The 14125-nt window shown below is 65.9% G+C and overlaps 2 protein-coding genes across 2 annotated transcripts; both read right to left on the bottom strand.

Moving 5' to 3' along the window:
* Positions 1-943: 943 nt before the first annotated feature.
* Positions 944-5044, bottom strand: CRACR2B (calcium release activated channel regulator 2B). Its single transcript, XM_012456107.1, has 10 exons — positions 5027-5044; positions 4055-4252; positions 3864-3975; positions 3325-3517; positions 2749-2895; positions 2547-2634; positions 2187-2279; positions 1898-2064; positions 1634-1705; positions 944-1413 (listed from the first exon to the last, which is right to left on the bottom strand). The coding sequence occupies exons 2-10, from the start codon at positions 4217-4219 to the stop codon at positions 1239-1241; spliced, it is 1212 nt and encodes a 403-aa protein (XP_012311530.1). The 5' UTR covers positions 4220-4252; positions 5027-5044; the 3' UTR covers positions 944-1238.
* Positions 5045-8290: 3246 nt separating this feature from the next.
* PNPLA2 (patatin like phospholipase domain containing 2) lies at positions 8291-13618 on the bottom strand. Its single transcript, XM_021677035.2, has 9 exons — positions 13432-13618; positions 11499-11731; positions 11343-11408; positions 10743-10952; positions 9535-9595; positions 9253-9420; positions 8966-9098; positions 8662-8784; positions 8291-8567 (listed from the first exon to the last, which is right to left on the bottom strand). Exons 1-9 carry the CDS (start codon positions 13616-13618, stop codon positions 8291-8293), a joined length of 1458 nt encoding a protein of 485 aa, XP_021532710.1.
* Between the last annotated feature and the right edge of the window lie 507 nt (positions 13619-14125).

The raw sequence follows: 14125 nt of genomic DNA, 5'->3' as shown, positions 1-14125 counted from the left end.
GGCGGGGGCGGGGGCGGCTCCCAGCGCGGAGAATGCGCGGCCCGCGGCCTGCGAGGGAGACGCCCCGCCCCGGCCTACCCCGGCCCCGCCCCAGGCCGCAGGCCCCTCCCGCGGCGGCAGAAGCCCGGCGAGTCTGAACCCGCGTGGCGAGCGGGAGCCGGTGGGTGCAGGCGCTGGGGGTCGACCCCGCACTGCGGGGGCCGGGCGAGCTGCAGCCCTGAGGGCGCTAACAGCCCATCAAGGGTCCCCCTATCCAGGGACGGAGGAGCTGAGCGGGAGGCGGGCCCGGAGGTAAGGGGGCGACCAGTGCAGCCAGAGGCCCGGGGCTGTGGCGCCGGGCCCTCCTCCATGCCCAACCCCATCTCTTTCTCCGCACCCTGGAACCGCCTAGAGGCTTCAGGGGTCGGCAGAACGGTTGCCGGCCTGGTGCAGGGCAGGACCTAGCGCTGTGGGCAGATGCAGGAGAGAGGCTGGGCTGCGTGCAGTGTGGACACCCGGGAGACCCGGGCGGGCCTGGGGTCCCAGCCAGACATACTGGAAGGGGCCACTGGGAGTGGTGCTAGGAGGTGAGGGAGGAAGGGCAGGACCGGTCTAGGGCGGCACCAGGAAGCCAAGAGTGGGAGTGAGGAAGGAGGGGGCTCCCCCCTCCCCGAGCTCATTCATCACTGACCCACACGAGGACTGGCAAGGGAGGCGGTGGTCGGGCTCCTGGGCAAGACAGTGGGGAGCCCTGACCCACACACCGTGGAGGGCCCCGTGGGGCTCCAGCCTTCATGGGTAGTATGCGTTGAGGGGCATGACCAGGGACACAAAAGGACACACAGGACGTCAGCCCCAGTGCCGGAGGCCCACGTGTTCACCCACACGGCACGCGTGCACAGTGGCCACTCATGCGATGTGCACACACAGGCTGCGGCTCCCAGACACACGAAGGCCAGGAGGATGCAGTGCAGGCAGTAGGTTTATTTGACCAGGGGGGGTTTCTGCTGAACTGAGATGGGGTTGATTGAATGGGTACAGAATGAAGACTGGCAGAGGGCACACGGGACCCTGACCACTTCAGAACCCTGACCACTCCCAGGCCCCTGACCACTCCAGGCTAGTTCTTCATGTCTTCGGTCAGGCAGGCCTGGGGCCCCCAGGGGAGAGCCCGCATCCTGAGTAGGCACCCCCCACCCATGACAAGTCTCCTGCCAGGGCAGCTTCCAGCTGACGCTCCGTGAGTCACTCGGGGCTGGTCACCGGGCACTGGGAAGGTGGCCAGAGCCACGTCTCGGGGGCCGAGTCCAGCAGTAGCAACAACAGCAGGTGGGCCCAGGCAGGCGGGCCGTGTTCAGAGCCTTCCTGCGGCTGCTGCCCGCCCGCCTGGCCTCGAAGGCGTCCCTGTCGTCTCGCAGCCGTGTGTTTAGCTCCCTAGGGAAGGAGGAGTCCGACACTGAGCGGATCTGAGGGAGCTCAAGGTGGGGGAGGTGGGCTCTGACTCCCCTCAGACAGAAGAGAGGTGTCTGGCTGGGACTGCAGCATGAGGCATGAAAGGCAGACATAAGGAAGGACTTCCAGCGGAGCAGAGCAGTAGCCAAGAATGTTGGGGAGCTCGGAGCCCCTTCCCTCGCCGGCCTGAGCCTGGCCGCACCTGAGCAGCTCCAGTTGCCGTAGCAGGCTGACTTTCTCTTTCTGCATGTTCCTGGAGACGGCGACCACGTCTCTGTGGGTGGGAGGTGGTGACCCGGCTGCAGGAAGGCTACTGAGGATCCCCAGGACCCCCTAGAAGACCCTCCCTCCCACAGAGCAGGGCTGGGACTTTGAGGTGGGGATGAAAGTGGCGCAGACCTGAGCGCCCCTCGGCCCCTCCCCCGGGACACGCCCCAGGGCCCGCCCCAGCCCCGTTCCCCGGCACCGTTGGGTTTGCTCCTGGCGGCCACGCGCTTCGTCCTCCAGCCTGCGGATCTGTTCCTGCGCTCCCTCCAGCTGCGCTCGCAGCGCCTCGTGCGCCCGCCACAGCTGGGAGTTCTGGGCCTGCGCCTCCAGGTGCTCCGCAGCCCGGGCCCGCAGCTGCTGCTCTAACTGGAGGGATGGAGACCGGCGAGGAACGCTCCCTCTTCCCCGGGGTGCCGCGCGTGCCCAGGCTCCCGACGACCCGCGGGCCGGGGACGGGGCCGGGAACGGGGCAGGCGCCGGGCGCTCACCTCCCGCTGCCGCAGGCCCGCGCGTTCCAGGTCCTGCTCGCGACCCTGCAGCTCCAGCTCCAGGCGGCTTCTCCGCTCCCCGCGGGCGAAGTTCTGGGAAGCACGGAGGACCACTGAGCCTTCGCCGGCCGCCCGGGCGTGCAGAGGAGGCACACGGAGGGCCAGGGGCTGGGAGCGGGGTCGGGTGGAGAAGACGGGACGGGCGCGAGGGGTGAGGCCCAGCGGGGTCTCCCTGGACTGGGGGCAGCCGGGCCTCGCAGAGGTGGAGCCCTCGGGGTGGGGTTCATTCGGGGAAGGCGGAGCCCGCGAGGCCGGCGCGGTGGGATTGGGCCTGGCGGGAGGGCGGGGCCCGAGGCCCACCTGACTTGGCGGGCGCCGTCTCTGCTCGCGAAGCTGCTCCGTCTCCTCGTACAGAGCGCGCACCTCCCGCTCGTGCTCGCTCTCGCGCCTTCGGGGGACGGGGAGACCTGGATGAGAACTTGCCAGAGCTGCAGCCCCCCAGCACCCCCTCTGCTGCTGCCCGAGGCCCTCCGCTGGCCCCCAGACCCCACCCGGCGCTCGCCTCCGCAGCGCCTGCTCCAGGCCGTCGCGCTCCCGGGCCGCCGCCTCCAGGCAGGCCGACGCGCCTATCAGAACGTCCTCGAAAAAGCTCAGCAGCTCGGGGCGCTCGCGCTGCAGCCGGGCCCAGAGCGTCCTCACAGCCCGCTGCCTGGAGGGCGGGCGGGAACTGAGGCTGGAGCTGGTAGAGGCGGGGAGCAGGCTCCCCTCCGCCCGCGGCAAGCCCCTGGGAGACTCCTTGGTCCTGGACCGGACAGGAGCGCTTGCCGCGTGCAGGGCATCCCTCCCTTGAGCGCTTTCGCCGCTGCCCAGCGTGGGTGGCCGGTGAGGTGTGTGTACCCGGGCAGTGCCGGGCTGTGGCCCCGCTCCCGGCGCCGCCCCTCCTCCCTGCAGCCCTGGCTGCTGCCTCCTGAAATGCAAATTCTGCGGGAAATCACGACGGGTCCCTCCCAGGGAGTCGCAGCTGACGCTGGGCTGGGCCTGAGCTTGTGCGGGACCCGCACTCGGGTGACGGGGGCAGACAGCATGCAGGCAGAGAAGCGGCAGGAGGGGCGGGGTGGCAGGACCAGCGCCGACTCACTCGCCCAGGACTGGGGCCACCCCCAGCTGCTCCAGCGCAGTGTGGAATCGCTCCTCCTCTTCCTCCTCCTCCTCCTCCTCCTCGTCCAGAGAGCCCCCCGTGCCCTGCACGTCCAACCAGCCCGACTCAAAGGTCTCCTCGGGAGTCCTGCTGGGGGTTTCTCCCTGGGCCGACTGCACCCCCACAAACATCCCTGCAGGCATGGATCGAGCATTACCGGGGCTGTGGGTCACCGCCCTGGCTCCGTCCCGTTCACCCTCCCAGCGAGTATCCTGGCCTCTCTCAGGGCCCAGTTTCCTGTTTTTCTTCCTTATTCTGGTCCTATTGGCCTGGGAACAAGAGGTGACAGGCCAGCTCCCAGCCCCACGGGGCATAGCACAAGAGAGGAGTGGGGGGCAGGAAGATCAGCTTCCACACACTGCACAGAGCTGGGGACCCCAGGCGCGAGTGCGTGCAGTCACCAGGGGACACAGGCGCCCAGCCTCCCGACGGGTGCTCCAGCCTCTGGGCAGTGGGGGATGGGCGGGCCTCAGGCTCACCCAGGCCCAGGCAGAACTCCCGGGGGGTGAGGATGCCAGTGTGAGCCTGGTCCAGACTTTCAAACACGGCCTCCAGCTGCTCAGGCGTGAGGGGGAGGTCGCTCTGGAGACCCTGGTCAGGGAAGGACAGCAGGGATGAGCCGCTGAGGTCCACCCCAGGCCAAGGCAGTCTCTTGGGGCCGGGGACTCACCTGCAGGTCGTGCCTGGTGATGAAGCCCTTGGCCTCCTTGTCACATAGCAGAAACAGCTCCTGGGCCTGCTTCAGCATGGCAGCCCTGGGCTCTGCAGGACCTCCCTCCAGTTCCGCCTCCTCCTCCTGGGCCTCATTAGCCCCAGGCTTTCCTGGGCTAGCCATGGGAACAGGGGGCCTCAGCCTGGCCTTCAGGTGCTGTGAAGCCAAGGGAGGGTCAGAAGAAATTCGGGAGGAGAGCTGCTGGGGTGCGAGTGTGTCTGAAGGGTCAGCTCAGGCCCTTCCCCCAGCAGGTGGGAAGGAGGGCGGAAGGCAAGGTGGGGCCAGGGGGCTGGGGCTGTCACTGGGGTGGGTGAGACAGGCTCAGGGCCTGTGGGTGCTGCCCCGATGGGTCTGGCATCTCAGGAAGCTGGAACCCAGGGAGAGGCTTCCCAGGAGGAGCTGCCCAGTTCAGGATGGGAAGCTGGAGGTGGGGGCAGTCTCAGGGGCCAGTGGAGAAGACCTGGTGATGAGGAAGCTGGCTCCTGAAAGCTGAGAGGGGCGGGCTTGGGGTCAGTGAGGGAGGAGCCCGCCACCTTCTGCAGTTGGAGATCTGATTCCAAGTGAGGGCTCAGCCAGCCCTTACCAAGTCCTTAGCCCCTAGCCTGGGCCTGGGTGGCCCAACCTCATGACAGCTGGCAGCCAGGGCAAACTCCTCCCTCCTGCCCACCAGCCCCTCCCTCCCCACAACTAAGCCCGCAGGGTGGAGGGGCCAGGTCCCAACCGGCAGAGCCCCTCGCCTCTGAAGCTCTGCTCAGGAATACTTTCAGATTCGAAACCTAAGACCCCTGCCCCCCATCTCTAAGGCCCTTCCCTGTCCCAGAACTCCTTGCAGGGACGCCCCGCCCCCTAACCAGAGCCACCTGTCCTTCCCACAGCGTCCTCATCCCGGATTCCCAAAGCTGCTCCCCAGCGACACCCGCCTTCCCCCACCGGAAAGCTGGGATCCTGGCTCCTCGCTCCACGCCCAGGGTCCTCCCGTATTCCTTAGCCAGGCCACCTCCGAAGAGGGCAAGTCTGAGCAGGTGAGGGAAGGGGACACTAGAGACCAGGGCCATTGCCTCCAGGCCACGTTGTCGCCTCACCCTCCAGCTTTCAGGCTAGACCGAAGGTCCACCCCTGCCGGAAGCCACGGCGACTGGGCCCCAGGGAGCTGGGAGGATGGGCCGTCCGGGTGCGCTCCTGCAACTCTGGAGGCCAAGTCTGCCCTGGTCCCTGCTGCCTCGCGTCCCGAGGGGTACCCGGAGTCCCTGACCGACACGCTCAGGTTTGGCGCGGGCCACGGTGGCTGGGAGAGGGTGCCGGGCGGGCGGCGGTGCCTCGGTGGCGGGTCCGGCGGGCGGCGTTGCCTCGGTGGCGGGTCCAGCGGGCGCCTGCCTACCTATGAGCTGCACTGACGCACCTGCCTCTCGCCAGGGCCGCTCCTCCCGGAAACGCTGGGCGCGCCCCGCCCCAGCTGGGACCCAGACGGGACGACAGGGGCACCGGGCTCTGAGCCACCCCTGCCGCCTCACAGGCACCGAGACCCCCGCTTGGGCCGGCCCCGGGAGAGGCTGCTCTGTGCTGCTGTCGCCTGTCCCGGCCTCTCTGAGCTGCCCTGCCGGCCCGATCTCTGTCGGTCTGAGTGAGCAGAGGAGCAGCGATGTGCCCCGGAGACCCAGGGACCCCCCGGAGCAGAGACAAGGCTGCAGGGGCGGCCTAGACACCAGCGCCTGGGAAGGGCCGCTCCCGTCCGGAAGAGCCCGACTTAAGTCGCCAAACGTGTGTGCAGGAAAAAGCCGGGCAGGAAACAGACCAAACGCTTGCATCGTTTATCTCTAGGGGTGGGGAGGCGTTACTGTCTTCTCTATAATTTCCCAATTTTTAAACAATAAGCATGTAGGCCCGGCGCGGTGGCTCACGCCTGGAATTCCAGCACTTTGGGAGGCCAAGGTGGGCCGATCACCTGAGGTCAGGAGTTCAAGACCATCCTGGCCAACATGGCAAAACCCCATCTCTACTAAAAATACAAAATAGCCGGACGCCATGGCTCACATCTGTAATCCCAGCACTTTGGGAGGCCAAGGCAGGTGGATCACGAGGTCAGGAGATAGAGACCGTCCTGGCCAACACATCTCTACTAAAAAAAAAAAAAAAAATTAGCCGGGCGTGGTGGCATGCGCCTGTAGTCCCAGCTACTCGGGAGGCTGAGGCAGGAGAATCACTTGAATTCAGGAGGCGGAGGTTGCAGTGAGCCGAGATCGAGCCATTGCACTCCAGCCTGAGTGACAAAGTGAGACTCCATCTCAAAAAAAAAAAAAAAAAAAAAAAATACAAAATTAGCTGGGCGTAGTGGCGCACACTTGTAATCCCAGCCACTTGGGAGGCTGAGGCAGGAGAATGGCTTGAACCCAGGAGGCGGAGGTTGCTGTGAGCTGAGATCGCGCCATTGCACTCCAGCCTGGGAGGCAGAGCGAGACTCGGCTCAAAACAAACAAACAAAAACAATCAACATGTAACGCTAGAAAACGTTGGACTTGGCAGTACTCGGTGAACCAGCTGGGGCACAGGGAGGTCCCACCTCAGCAGCCCCTCCCAGCACTCCTGACTAGGGCTCCCCTCTGGGGAGGAATGGAAAGAAGAGCTGCGTGAGGCCCGAGTGGAGCCCTCCTGCCGGGGAGAAAATTCCACGCAAGACCGAGGAGCCCTCCCCAGCCCCAGCCCCAGCCCCAGCCCCAGCCCCAGCCTGGCCCCTCACCCACCTGCAGGGCTGACCTCATGATCCCGCCCAGCAATCCTGGGGGCTGCAAGGCCTCTGCTTCTCAAGGGGAGGGGCCTGGGACCCAGCTGAACCACAATAGGCTGGGCTTATGGGACAGGACCTTGAGACCAAGGGGGTTGGCCCCTGGCACAGGCGCACCAGGGACCTGCCTGGCCGGCTCACCCGGTCCCGGATCTCAGAACCAACCGTTATTGTTGGCAGGGGGCTGCCACCACAGCCACCCCACGCCTTCTGGGAGGAGCAGGTGGGGGCTGGCTCTGGCAGGGCTAAGAGCTCTGGACAGCCAGCCAGGCCCAGGGCTCTGCTCCAGCAGCCTCAGGCCGTGGGTCCTTTTTTGTTACCAAGGAGGGCTGGCCTTCTCCCCTCAGACGGTCTCCCCACCATGCAGAGTATGCCCTCAGGAAACCACTTCTCCTCCAGCTCAGCGCTGACCCCCTTCAGCTAGGATCTCACCTGCCTCCATATCCCAGCCCCCTCCACCCCTGTGTACTGGCAGGGGAACAAGAGCGTGTGTGCATGAAGCCAGAGAGGCTTGTGAGGGTGGGGGACAGAGCTTTGGGTCAAATGCCCAAGTTGGAGCAGCCACTCCAGCACGCTGGGGAGGGAGCAAGCAGCGCGTTCAGGGGCTCCGTCAGGACCACACACCCACCCGCCACCCGGCCAGCTGTGTGTGTGCCCTGACTCGGGTCCTCTGCTCAGCTTCAGGAACCTCGGCCTCTACAGCTGTCCGACCCCAAAAGCCACACACACCCCGCTGTGTCATTGTGTGGCGGGAGGGGCAGGTGACACCTTTTGCAAACATTTTCCTGTTTTATTTACCAAGGATCTTGGTCCCAAATATTTCCATCGGCTCTCAGAAGGCTGGGGCCAAGGGTCAGCCAGGAGGCCTCCGGGCAAAGTGGGGGTCGTGTGTATGGGTGCTAGCTAGGGGGTAGGCAGGAATGCACCAGGCTCACATGTGCCTGTAGGGGGTGCCCAGGCCAGCCTGGCACGTTCCACATGCCAGGCCCAGGACTGCGACGCTGGAAGCGCTGACCTGCAGCTGTGGAGATGCTGGTCAGCTGAGGAGTGCCCGCGCCTAGCCACCATGCTCTCCAGCAAGCCGGCAGTCACATAGAAGCGAAGTGGGCAGAGGCTGGGCTGCAGCATTTATTACATGTGCTTTGACGAAAATAAATAATTCTTCACACGGACTTTTCAGCAGGACATGAAAAAAGGGGAGGGAAGAGCAGCTGCAGAGTTCTCGGAGGAAGGTGGGGAGGTGCGCGGGCAGCACAGGGAAGGGCGACTAAGGCACAGGTGCGGGCCTCGGCGGCCCCGGGGGGGCGTGCCAACCTCCCCACTCAGTGCAGCTGTGAGTGGCTGGCGGGGTCCACCGCAAGGCCCGCTCCTCCTCACTCTGCAGTGGTCATGGAGACAGGCCGGGGGTCGGGGTCTCAGGCGTTCAGCAAGGGGGCGGGGTCCGCGGGGGCGGAGCCGGCGGGGGCGGGGTCCGCGGGCGCACGCATGCGCAGAGCGTCCGGCGGGAAGGCCACGTTGGTGCAGAAGAGGCCGAGCAGCAGCTGGCGCTGGCACTCTTCCCACTTGGCCAGCGCGTCCCCCAGCGAGAGGTTGTTGCGCATCCACCCGGGCAGTGCCTCGCTGTAGGCGGCGCAGGACAGTGGCACGGAGGGCAGCGACTGGGCGCGGCGCAGCTCCACCTGCTCCGACAGCCTGCGGGGAGGGGCCGGGGCAGGGAGGGCTTCAGTGCCGGGCACAGGCGCCGCGGGCCGTGGACGGGCAGGCGGGCGCGCGGTCAGCGGCTCACCTGGAGGGCAGGTGGCGGCCCAGCTTCCTCTTGGCGCGCATCACCAGGTACTGGCAGATGCTGCCCGTCTGCTCCTTCATCCACCGGATGTCCTCAGGAACGTCGGGCAGCCACTCCAGCAAGCTGCGGAGGGGGCGAGCGCGCGCTCAGGGGCTCGACCAGGACCACACGCCCACCCACCGGGCCCTCTCTGTGCCCTGGTTCGGCACCGCCCACCCCACCCCACCTTCCCCGTGACCATCACTCGCGGATGATCCCCAAGTCCGTCCCCAGGGCCCCTCTCCCGACCCTCCTGCCCCCACACCGGATGGTGAAGGACACGGCGCTCTCCAGCGGCAGCGTGTAGGGCACCATCATGGCCGTGGCCAAGCGCACGGGCAGCATGTTGGAGAGGGTGGTCAGCAGGTCCCTGGGCTCCACACAGGCCTCCAGGAGAGCTGCGGGCGGGCGGGCAGGAGGTTGGCGGCCAGTGGAGGCAGGGGAGCCCAGGACCCGCTCGGCTTCCCTCCCTGCCTCGCCGTCCCCTCCTCTCTTCCCTCCCCTCTTGCCTCCCCTCCTCCCGTCCCGTCCTGTCCCGTCCCCGAAGTGCACCCTCATTAAGCCGGGCGGGCAGGTGCTCCAGGATGTGACCTTCCCCAGGCGGCTGCGAGTGATCCTCCGCTCGGGCGCTCTCCACGGCCTCGGCCTCGTCCTCGTCCTCTGGGCCGTCAGGGCGGGCGGGGGGCAACGCCAGCAAGGGGTTGGGCCGGTTCAGGAGGCCTGGGGTGGGGACGAGAAGGGATTCCCAGTTAATCAGCGCGGCCGCGGCCGGGTCGGCCGGCAGAGGGCAGCAGAGCCGAGCCCAGCCCGCCCAACCCGGCCGGTCCCGCGCACCGTTCCGCCGCAGGAAGCGCAGGCCGTCCCGGTAGCCCTGCTTGCACATCTCCCGCAGCACCTGCAATGAGGAGGATGAAACGGAAGTGGTCGGCCCACGCTTCTGGAGTCCCTGACAGCCACCTCCTTCCGCAGCCCCCAGCCCCAAAACCTATCCTAGATCCAGAACAAGATCAAGGCTGGACAGGGAGGCTGGACAGGAGGCCGGGAGCTGCGGCCCACGCCTGTAATCCCAGCACGTTGGAAGGCTGAGGCGGGCAGATTACTTGAGGTCAAGGATTAGAGACCAGCTTGACCAAAATGGCAAAACCCCATCTCTACTAAAAATACAAAAATTAGCCGGGCATGATGGCACAGGCCTGTAATCCCAGCTACTCGGGATACTGAGTCAGGAGAATTACTTGAACCCAGGAGGCAGAGATTGCAATGAGCCAAGATCACCCTACTGCACCCCACCCTGGGTGACAGAGTGAGATCCTGTTTTTGTTTTTTGTTTTGAGACAGAGTCTCGCTCTGCCACCCAGGCTGGAGTGCAGTGGTGTGATCTCAGTTCACCACAACCTTCACCTCCCAGGTTCAAGTGATTCTCCTGCCTCGGCCTCCCAAGTAAACTGGGATTACAGGTGTGTGCCTGGTAAATTTTTTTTGCATTTTTTAGTAGAGACGGGGTTTCGCTATGTTGGCCAGGCTGGTCTCAAGCTCCTGACCTCGTGATCCACAGTCTCAGCCTCCTAAAGTGCCAGGATTACAGGTGTGAGCCACCGCACCCAGCGAGACCCTGTCTCAAAAAAAAAAAAAGAGGCTGGGTGTAGTGAGTGGTTCACGTCTAAGCCCAGCACTTTGGGAGGCTGAGGCAGGCAGATCACCTGAGGTCAAGAGTTTGAGATCAGCCTGGCCAACATAGTGAAATCCTGTCTCTACTAAAAATACAAAATTTAGCCAGACGTGGTGGTGGGCGCCTGTAATCCCAGCTACTTGTGGGGCTGGGCACGAGAATTGCTTGAACAGAGGTTGCAGTGAGAGAGGGGCTGGACATGGAACCGGCTAGACAGAGAGGCTGGGTGGGCCATCTGCCCCTGAAGAAGTGTGCACCTCCCCCAGCCCTCAGAAGAGGCTGCACAGACTCCCACCCTACCCCAGGCACTCAGGAGAAGTCAAGGTGCCAGTGAGGAGAGGCTGGGCAGGCCAGTCCCCGGAGCAGGGCTCACCATGGGCTCGGGCGGGAAGAGGGCCTTGGAGAGGCGGTAGAGGTTACGCAGGTTGAACTGGATGCTGGTGTTGGTGACCCGAAGCTCGTGGATGTTCGTAGAGCTGTCCTGTGGGCAGATGTCACTCTCGCCCGAGAAGGGGGACACTGTGATGGTGTTCTTCAGCTCGTAGAGTGGCAGGTTGTCCGAAATGCCACCATCCACATAGCGCTTCCGCAGGACACACAGACAGGGCTGCACGTGAGGGCCTGCCGGCTGTGCCAGCCACCCGATCCGGCCACCAAGGGCCCCATTCAGTGGCTATATCATTCGAGCATTTTATCCACTGGGCACTGGCTGTGGGCCAGCCAGGCACTGAGCAGATCGCAGACGTTGGGGGGGCGGGGACAGAGAGCCACAGGAAGCGTGTGTTGCCATAGCTGCCCTCTTTCTTGAGTAACACAGGGAGGTGGCTGTTGGAGACGCCAGGACTGACAGGGGAAGTGGGGTAACGCGGTGGCAGAGCAATGGCCTGAAGGGGACGGTGCTCAGCGGCCTCCTCCTCTGTCCCTCATCCCACATCCCACCCCATGGAAAGTGCTCAGGGTTAGGGATACTCACCACCCCCTGGAGGGAGGGAGGGATGAGGCCACAGTACACAGGGATGAACGTGCTGCAGACATTGGCCTTCGGGGCAGGGACAGAGCGTGCGAGAATGAGCAGGGGCCTTGGGGTTTGAGCTGCCCCCTCCAGCATGGCTCCCCCAGGCCCCCCCACCTGAATGAGCTCGTCCTTGGAGTTGAAGTGGGATATGATGACGTTCTCGCCATCCGACACGCGGGTCAGGGAGATGCCCAGGCGCCCACTGGCACGCTCGTGGCTGTCGGCAGGCAGGGTCTTTAGCAGGCAGCCACGGATGGTCTTCACCAGGTTGAAGGAGGGGTGCAGGGGGCCCAGGAACCGCTTCCGGGCCTCTTTGGACACCTCGATGATGTCGGCACCAGCCTCACCTGGGGCAGCACGACCGAGGTTAGGGGCCAGTGCTCCTGGGCCTAGGAACCCACCTTCCTTTGTGGCCCCGTGCCCAGGGCTCCATGGCATACAGACCCTGGAGGAGTCCCAGTGCCCGTGGGGCCTAGCTCACAGCTGGGACTTTGGCCACCTCCCATGGGACCGCAGACAGCAGAGGCTGGTCAGCTGAGACCAGGACCTGCCCTCTGCCTGGTATTTCCCAACTGCCTGTCCCCATGAGTCACTGGGCCTGGTGTGGCATCCAGCCCAGGACAGGGGACCAGGCAGATGCTCGACTCTGACCGGTCTCAGCCTTCACCCACTTGGCCAGATCCAGTGGGGGGATGGGGCAGACCCACAAAGCCCAGCCAGGCACACAGGTCACAGCTCACAGGCCCTGGGGGTGTTGGGCTGGAAGCAGTCCGGGCCTAGTCCCTAGGAAGGCATACCTGTGTCCCACTGCAGCCAACAGCCAGCACCCCAGCCAGACACTCCTCTTGGGGCCCAGGGGTGCTGGCCGGCATGGGGCTAGTCCCTAGGAGTGGTCAGGAACCTTGGGGGAGGAGCTGAGGTCTGAGCCCTCCTCCAGGGCATGGCCCTGGTCAAGAGTGGGGCAGTGTGGGGCCAGGGGCTTCTCAGCGAGCACTGCCGCACTAGGGGCTTCAGCTGTGCACGACCACCCAAGAGTCGGAGTCTTGTTGGGAGCAGGGTGGGAGGCACTGTGGGAGAAGCTGGGGTAGCAGGGACCCTGATGTGTCTTGAAGCCAGGGGGCCGAATGAGAGGCGCTTGTCTGAGGCCTCCGTGAGAGGCAGGGGGCTGAAGGGGGCTCTTCCAATAACGGCTCTAGTCATTGGGCCCGGGGGGGTTAACTTCTGTGGTCCAGCCCCATCCCTCCCAGGACAAAGATCAGAGGAAGAGGGCAGGGGCGAAGGCCGGACAGGCTCCTGCTGAGCAGGGCGCCCCTGGCATCTTGGGTGTCCTTGCAGGCTGGGAGCTGGGCAGCAGTTCCAGGACTCCTGAGGTCGTGTACTGTAAACACCACTTCCTCATGGCAGCCGATGTTACCAGCCGAGGCCAGCCCAGCACACAGAGACCTGCGACCTCCTGACCACAGGCTCCAGAGACCAGAAGCACCCTCACCCATGACGTATGCCAAAGTGGTGGGCCGCGCCCGGGAGCCAGGCCACAAGGCACCGCGTGTGAGGAGAGGGCAGGAGAGCCCCTCGCTCCAGTCCTGACCTCAGCGGGCTCCTCCTACCGGGCCTTGGGAAGGACCAGGCCACGGTTCCCAGACGCCTCTCAGAGGCCACCCCCGTGCCAGGCCCCCGATAACAGCCTGGAACTGCGGAGGCCCAGGACACAGTGACCGACCGCTGGCACCGGGTGTAACATCCAGGGCCACGGGGTGGCTTAGGTCCCTCCTCGGGTTCTCACGGTCCCGTCCACGAGCTACTTTCTCTGTCCAATGAAGGCGCTTCTGCCGCACCCGCCCGCCCCACAACCTCTGCGCCCGAGAGGCGGCCCCGGCACCTTCGGAGCAAAACAAGCCAGGCCCCGCCCCCGGGCCAGCGACCCGGGTTGGATCCTCGCGGGTTGGGGCGCGAACAGGAGCCCTCCCCACGGCACCCACTGACTCGCCGCGGGGCCGCCCTGCGCCCACCGAGCACGTCCCCCGGCCCCGGCCCCGGCCCCGCTCACCCAGGCAGGCCCCGGTGACCAGCGCCGTGGCCGTGAGCGCCCCGGCCGAGGCGCCGTAGATGTGCGTGGCGTTGGCCACCAGGAAGGGCGCGTGTTCGCGGAGGCAGGAGGCCACGCCCACGTGGTAGACGCCGAGGAAGCCGCAGCCCGCGAACGAGATGTTCCACGTCGTCTCCCGGGGAAACATCGCGGTGGCGGCGGGCTCCGGGGAGGCCGGGCCTCTGTGCGCCGCGGGTTCGCCGCTCGTTCGCCGGGGCCGGGGCCGGCGAGTCCCGCTGCCGCTCTAGCTCAGGGCCCCGCGGGCGGAGGCGAAGAACCTACGCGGGCGGCGCGGAGGCGGTGCTTTTAAGTGCGGGGCTCACGGAGGGGGCGGGGCCGGCACGCGAGGATCAATCGCGGCGCGCGGGGAACGGCCGTGCCCTGGGGCTCCGCCCCCGCCCAGGACCCCGCCCCCCGCGCTGAGCCCCGCCCTCCGCCGTCGCCCCTCAAAACCACCCGCCCGCTGTCCGCCCCTGGTGGGCACGGGTGGGGCACGTAGGGGTGCGGGATAGGCCGAGCGCAGGCCCTCGAGCCTGGAGACCGGAAGCCTCGCAGATCTGGGTACCCGCGAGAGGGGGCTCTGATTTTAGGGCAGCCGCCGCCCCTCCCCACTGGGTCCTCCTGTCTGTCACACCCACCCGGGACACGGAGGAGC

The sequence above is a fragment of the Aotus nancymaae genome, unplaced genomic scaffold (assembly GCF_030222135.1).
Source record: "Aotus nancymaae isolate 86718 unplaced genomic scaffold, 86718_ANA_hifiasm-v0.15.2.pri h1tg000106l, whole genome shotgun sequence".
In the NCBI taxonomy this organism is placed as follows: Eukaryota; Metazoa; Chordata; class Mammalia; order Primates; family Aotidae; genus Aotus; species Aotus nancymaae.
Note: the sequence above shows the minus strand (reverse complement) of the source record. Positions and strands in the feature narration are given on the sequence as shown.